A 7,953-nucleotide genomic window follows, 5' to 3' on the forward strand; every position below is an offset into this window, starting at 1 on the left:
AAAAGGGTAGCATGTCGAGACATTAATGTTAATTAAATAAAAATCAAAATGAATTAAATTTATATAATTGATTACTTATCTCTTAATTATATATAAATATAATATTTTTATTAATATAAAACATATATATAAATAAAATCAAATAAATAATTAAAAATATAATTTTATTTATTTATTTATTTTATTGTAAATTATCCAATTAAAAAAATAAAAACAAAAAAAATTTCAAAAAAGAAAAAAAAGTGAAATAAAGTGTCATTACTTATATACATATGTGAGTTTTTTTTTTTTTAATAAAACAATCTAATTAAAAAATTAAAAAAAAAGCAAAAAAAAAAAAAATCATGTGACATCAACTACGATAAGCTTTTCTTAATATCATTTTTCTTTAAAAAATGATCAAATTGAAAAAAAAAAAAAAAAAGAACCAAAAAAAAAAAAGAAATAAAAAATTTTAATCAATAATATAAAATAGATCTCATATTAAAAAATTAAAAAAATATATAAATATTTAAAAAGAAAAAAAAGAAAGAAATGATGAAAAAACTTTAACAAATGGTATAACCCTAATATTAAGTTGACGAGGCAAAAAAAAATTAAAATTTTTAAAAAATATTTATTAAATATGTAAATTTTGAAAAAAATAAAAAAAGGAAAAAAGAAGTGACACTCCCTCTTAAAAAGGTTTTTAAAATTAAAAAAGAAAAAATTAGGACATAAAAAAGAATTTAAATTTTAAAAAATATATATTAAATATATAAAAAAAAAAAGAAGAAAGAAAAAAAATAAATATGTGATATACCTTTAATGTCAAATAAGTTCCACACAAAAAAAAATATTTATTAAAAAATTTTGAAAAAGTAAATCTAAAAAACAAAAAAAAAAAAAGTATAAAATAGATCCCACTAAAAAACTTTTGATATTAAAAATATTTATTAAAAATTAAAAACATAAAAAATGAAAAATGTGAGAAAAAAAAAAAGAAGTGAGCATGTGGCACGTGGTATCACCAAGAAGGACCATACATTAGTAAAATTGCCCTCATGGGTAGATAGATTCTAACACAAACTCTTTTCTGCTGGAATGCTACACTTAAAAAGGCGAAACATTCCCCTAGTTTTCAACTGAAATTTCTTATCCTTCGTTTCATTCACTTGGGCAAAACAATTGAAATGTCATAAACAGCATCTAAACTACACTAAAACGTTCAATATGAATCATGAATGTGTTAATTAATACAATAATTATAACGTAATAAATTTCAAATAATGACCATGGAGAAACAAACAAAATTTCAAATACCTCGTTAATTAATAAATTTATAATTCAATTATCATATTAAAAATTTTTGAAATGCACTAAACAAACAATAAGTTACTCATGCTTAACAACATTTATTAAGCAATAAAACGGATCTCGTCAAAGCAGTAGTCCATGCTAAAAGTAATCTAAGCATTATTCAAGGAAAGGGGAGGAGACTAAGCAATGCATAACAATTTCCCTAGGTGGTGGCAGCTCTTTGGGGCTGGGGGGCGCGAAATTGTTTTAGCACCTAATACATAGAATAGTTATCACTAACCCCAGGCCTGATGCTTTTATAAAATGCCATGACAATAGGAAGAATACCAGTGAGTGCAATCTGAAGCTGATCTGAGCTACTTGTTCGAACAGTAATCTGTCCGCTCATCTTATTGTTCAGTCCAGCACGAACTGCTATTTTTGAACTCCGTCCGACAGAAAATTGAGACTGAAAATTGGCACCCAATGCCAAGTCCCCCCTCCATTTAACTAGAGACAAACCCAAAGAGGATTGATCCTGGCCGATTGGAAAATCTGCATCTCTGAGCTGCACTTCTAGATTGGCTCCATATGCTGAATCACCTTGAGATCTAACGGTCCCAGTGCTACCAACCAACGTCAACCGCTTTCCAACAACAATACGATCCTCAAGTTTGAACCCGGTTGCAACATTCTCACCTAAAAATGTAACAGAAAAGCCTGCAGCTGTTTTGTTCTTTTTGAGGTTTTTGAATTTGGTTTCCCCTCTGAAAATATAAGCTAATTGCTTTCCGACATTTTGGATGTCAAAGCCAGCCATGTGTGATCCATTTTCTCCATTCTTGGCAGAAACTGAAGAATCGAAATGGATGTTAAACTCTTTCTTATCCTTCGTGAGTTGCACAGAAACTGCAGCAGGAAACTGGCTGGCAATTGCTAGGCTATGTTCAACATTAACACCATCATACCCACAATCATGGTCCCAACCATGAGCGTCCAAAACTGGCCTCGCCAAGAACTGAGAAGTTGGTTCCAAGAACCGGTACCTGTAAGCTGGATTATCAGCATCAAAGGAAGGTGGCAAGACCATATCAGGTAATGGAACAGGTACAGCAGCTGGACCACCAGTTTCCTGATCAACATCTTCCCCCATGTTACCATATTCATCAACAGCAGGCTTTCCTTTCTTCTTTATCTCCCTCATTCTTCTCAACTCCTCACGCCACTGCTTTTTCTGGAGGACCTTCACCCGATAATCATACTCCTCAAAATATGCCTTCCTTTGCTCCTTGCTAAGTTTAGCAAGCTGTCTTTTCCTTAGAGGTTTGAAAGGTGGGAGCTGCTCATACTCATCCTCATCTTCTTCTAGATCAGAATCGGATAAATCAGCCATATCAATATCAGAGTCACCATTGTCACCACCCTGATCAGCAGAGAGTTTAGGATGGCTGCGAGACTGCAACAGCCAAGATAACAAGTATGGAAGAGGAGGAGAACGGACACGAAAACCAAAGAGCTTCCGATGGTCAAATGGATCTTGAGGTTTGGTGAGAGAACTTGCTTCAGATAAGATTTTCATAGAGTAGCATAACAGCAATAGCTGAGGTCTCCAAGTTTGACCATTAGGAAGCACCTTGTGGCCTTCTCTATTCTTTCTGCATGAAGGATGATTTTCAACAAGAGAAACAGGATTCATCAAACTTGGATTCATCAGGCGTAGATCACCAACAGCTTGACCAATAGACTGCTGAACAACATGGGAACGTTGGGCAACAAACGCTTCATAACTCAAAGGTGAGCCAGATGGTCCATCTGGAGGTGCAGAAGCAGCATGAGTCAAAGTAACTATGGCATTTTTCCAGATAGAGGAGCCAAGAGAATTAGTGATTGATCTTAACAAGGGCAGATCATTAAGATCCCGGGTCTGGGTGTCCAGCCGATCAACATAGAGTACAATATCTGGGGGACACTTCTTTATGAATTTTTTAATAGAAGCTAGGACCTTACGATTGGCACTTTGCTCCATGGCTGAAGATTTCAAGCCTGGGGTATCAATGACCCTGAGTTCAACGCCATCTACTGTTCCAGTAATCTCTTTCACAACTACAGTGGCAGGTTCAAATGCATGAATTGAGGTCTTCTCCTCACCAAAAATTGAATTTATTGTAGCGCTCTTGCCCACCCCAATCTTCCCAAGAACAAGTATGTTCAAGGAGAAGTTTAAATCATCTTTACCCTCTGTTTCAAGTTCAAGAGCTTTCCCTTTTGCAGAATCAAGGCTAAACAGTTGACTGGTTTGCCTCCCAGCAACAAGTGCTAGTCTATATAGAACCTGTGAAGCTATAGAATCTTCTGGAGAGTGTCCGAGCCTCCGAACAAGCCTCAAGAATTTGACTCTTATCAGCTGTAACTCTTCAATTTTTTTTTTATCTTCTTCACTCAAGTTGTTGTCAGAGTCTCTCCTACTCGTTACAGCAGAAGGACTGAATAGGTTAGGCCGGTTTGATCGAGGTGCAGATTTTGCATTGGGGAGTGAGGATCCTAAACCTGCAGGTCGCTCAACAGAGAAAAGCCTGGACCCATCTTGAGAGGTTATATTGATGTTACCACCACCAGAGCTAGTGCCGGTTGCTGCTTTCAAGAGGGCTGCCAAAGCAGCAGAATCAAATAACTCCTTCCCCTCCCCTTCTTCATCAGTGTCCCCTTCTTCATCTGAATCAATGACAATCTGACCGTCAATTCTTTGAGAATGATCATGAGAAGTATCAGCACCTGAGTGAGAACCAATGGCAGATCCACGTTCTAGCTCCGCCAAAAATTCTTTAGCAGCATCAGCATTCTCAAAGATCATACCTTCAGTCTCTCCATCAGTATCCGAGCCTTCAATTTGAAAACCTTCATTTTGATGGGGCTTCTCTTCTTCTTCACCTTCAAAACTAACTTGCTCTTCAGAAACCAGAGTTTGTTCCACAGACTTGGGCGAATGAGATTCTTCTACCGCCACAGTTGCTAATCTTCTGCTTCGAGAATCACTATCTGAATTCTCTGTTTCATGAGCAGCCATCATTTCAGTTGGTTGAGCAGAACGATCCATTGTCTGAATTCCATCTCTACCCACTCCATCTAATTTCTCAGCAGACACTTTTTCCAACACATCTATACCTGCCTCCTCTTCAAGGTCATTTAGATTGGTCCCAAACTCATCTTTACCAAGCAGACCCCCAATAGCAGAATCAGCTTCCCTCTCAGCAACAATTTCAGAAGTCCGTTCACAAGCCAAGACCTCAGAAGTTTCAATTCCATTTAATGCAACAGGGTCAATACCTTTATCATACACGGGATAGACATCCAGAACACTTTGTTCTTCAACATGACTAATCTGATTAAAGCCAACATCCAAGCTCGCATTCACAGAAACTGGAACCACCTCCGTCCCCTTAATCTCAGATTTCTTACAATCTGAAGAATCTCCAATTAAAGGTGTTGCATCAACCAACAATTCCTCTCCACGGAAAAATTTCAAACCATCTACTTCAACCACCTTATAATCTACAGCTTCTGCAATCATAGGATTGGCATGTTTAGTTCCAGCTCCTAAAACCGAATTATTCTCAACCATCCCAATCCTACCTTCCTCTCTGCTTTCCATTGCAAACACAGATTGGTCAGCATCACCAATCGAGCCCATTTCCACCTTTTCCTCCTTTTCTCCATAACCAACACCTTCATTATCAAGCTTTTCCATCGAACCCTCACCTCTAAATCCCTCTAAACCATTATAACCACCCCCAAGTGAGTCGTCTTTCAAAATCAAAGTTGAACCATCAGAACCGACAGAAGGGAAAGCGCTAACTTTCCCCAAAGTCGAAATTTCTTCACCTAGGTCAGCCACAAATGGCCTCTCGGGCGCTGTTTCAATCCTCTCCTCACCACTCTCATTATCACTAGCTTTACCATTTTCATTAGCTTTCAAATCATGTTCTCTTACTGAACTAGTTACAAACTTAGAATCATCATTGGAAGCTAAAAATGAAGAAGACGAAGTGGAACCTGGGGAAGTAGACAGCGGCTGAGAGATAAGCTCCGGGGCAGAAAGCTCGGCGTCCATAGGCGGTCGGTTGTAAGAGATGAGACGGAGATAGAGAATTAGGGTTTTAGGAGAGGATAGGAATTTTGGAGAATTGATTGGTAAGGAAATTTTAGGTTGGATTAATGGAATTTGTGATACCAAACTGTGTGGAAGAGGAAAAGATAAGGTGGAAGCCAAGTTAGACTTGTGTTTGCAGCCGCATGGGCTTGGTGAGGTTTGCTATATTTTCGAATTTACACTCATACTCCCATGCCCTTCACATATTTATTTTTTAATATTTTTGAATTTATAACAGATTATTTTTATATTTTTAAGATATATTAAAATATATATTGTAATTTTTTTAATATTGCTTGTGAAATTTAACAATTTCATAATAATGAACCTTTATTTTTTTTCTTAATATTAATTAATTTTTTCTTTCCATATCCTATTCTGTTATAAAAAAGGAATTGTAAAAACAAATTTGTAATTGATTGACTGTAATTTTTTTTTTTCATTGACATACATAAATATATATTAAAATAAGAGAATACAAATACAAGCTTAAAAATTAATCCTCCATTTAATCAAAAAGAAAAAATAATAACTAGAAAATAAGCTTGGATTATTGATTTTTTTTCTACATGTCCAAGTAAAATAATAATCATATGCCATAGAAAAAGTACAATCATAATCAAGTTTAGTTTTTTTTTTTTCTCTCTTTCCTTTTTCTTATTTTCTTATACCTCTGTCTCTCCTCTCTTATTTTCTTTTAATTTTAATTTTCCCATTTTTTCAAAATTCAAGTTTTTTATTAATTTTTTAAAAATAAAATACATTATTTTTATTTTATTTTTCAAAATTTATTTTTAATGATGTAGTAATAGACTTCACCTCCAATGCGGCGCTTTAGCATTGGTCAAGAAAGCCACATAAACTTGATTCTAATGGAATTAGCCCATGAGGAAATATGGCTCTAAGAAACAAAAATTCATATACTTAATTAATAAATTTTATTTTTTAAATATCAATTTAACAATTTAATGATCAAATGGATATTTAATCATTTAAAAAAAATTTAAAAATAATTAAGTCACACCAAAGTAAGAATCATGTTACCAAGAAAATTTTTACCAAAATACTAATAATAATAATGTGATATGTTTTGAATTATTAATCTAACAAAAAAATTAGGCGATGAGATAAATAAATAAATAAATAAAGTTTGGAGGGTTATGCACGTCATTGCATGTTTCAACTTAGAAATTACAATTGGTTGAGCTAAAAGCCTAAAAGCCCATATTAGAGCGAGCAGTGAGTGGCATTATGCTCTCCCTGGGTTCCCCACAAAACTCCCATACGTGAAATTTTTTTTTTGTTGGTTTGCCTAAGAAAGATAACGTTAACGATTGGGTTTCTGATAAAACTTTGTTGGGCTCCGCAATGTCACTTTGAAATTACGTGTTTTATTTTACCTCTCAAATGTTTGGTCAAAACACGCAGCCAAACCCTAAAACCAACACCTAGTTTTCACGACTAAAGCATGAATATGGACATGACGATACAAATACTGAGATTGTTGCAACTCATTTTGTTTTTGCTCCCATCCCAAGTCTCGAGATCGTGATGGTAAAGTTTAATCTCACGTTAAAGGTACATATGTGATAAAATTGATTTGAATAAAATTGAAAATAATAATAAAAATGAGATTAATTATTATAATAATAAAATTAAAATTTATTATAAGATATATGTTTGAATATAAAAATAACAATAATGATGTGATGAATTATAATAAAAAAATGATCATTAAAAATATTAAATATATTATCTAAAAATTATATGAAAAAATTTAAATTATTTAATATTTTAAAATTAATAAATTATTTTAAAATCAAATAATAGTTTTATTAATAAATAAATTAAAATGATTTTTAATTAATTTATTATATAATAATAAAAATTATTTTTATATTAAAATAACAAAATTACTTTATATTTTTAAATAAAAAACTCAAAATCTGAAAAAAAAAGTATAAAAATAAAAATATAATATAACAAAAAAAAAGTTAAAAGCTTTTAACTTAAGGAGAAAAATGAAAATAAAAAAAATGAATTTTAATTTAATTGCATTGTGATAAATTATTTGGATGTCAAATTATTGGTGTGATTGGTCAAAAAAGATTTTATCAAGCCTCAAAATTTTCATTAAAGGGAAGGAGTTTGTTGAGATTTTTCATTCACACCGGAGCCCCATTTTCCATAAAAGACCCTCTTTTTTTTTTTTTTTTACTTTTAAAACTATAGTGCTCTCAAGCTTTTGTTTTTTTTTTTCATTTTGTTCATTCTTTTATTTTTAAATTTTATTTTGAATTAAAAATAATTATTATTTTGATATAAAAAATAATTATCTTCTAAATTATCATCAATTGTATTTTATTATCAATTTTTTAAAAAATATAATCAACTTATTTATTAAATAAAATAATTATATAATAAATAAAAGATAGATATATAATAATATAAAAATAATTTTATTAAATTTCAATTATTTACTGCCTTTATAAATATCAAATATAATACAAAATTTATTATATATAAAT

At 32.2% G+C, this 7,953-nt stretch overlaps 1 protein-coding gene across 1 annotated transcript; it reads right to left on the reverse strand.

Annotated features, from left to right (window-relative positions):
* Window positions 1–1,281: 1,281 nt before the first annotated feature.
* Window positions 1,282–5,623, reverse strand: LOC111293608 (translocase of chloroplast 159, chloroplastic-like). The gene has a single exon (XM_022886404.2). It carries the CDS (start codon window positions 5,384–5,386, stop codon window positions 1,553–1,555), a length of 3,834 nt encoding a protein of 1,277 aa, XP_022742139.2. The 5' UTR covers window positions 5,387–5,623; the 3' UTR covers window positions 1,282–1,552.
* Window positions 5,624–7,953: the final 2,330 nt, after the last annotated feature.

The sequence above is a fragment of the Durio zibethinus genome, chromosome 14 (genome assembly GCF_047325235.1).
Source record: "Durio zibethinus cultivar Kanyao isolate XHJ-2024 chromosome 14, ASM4732523v1, whole genome shotgun sequence".
Classification (NCBI taxonomy): Eukaryota; Viridiplantae; Streptophyta; class Magnoliopsida; order Malvales; family Malvaceae; genus Durio; species Durio zibethinus.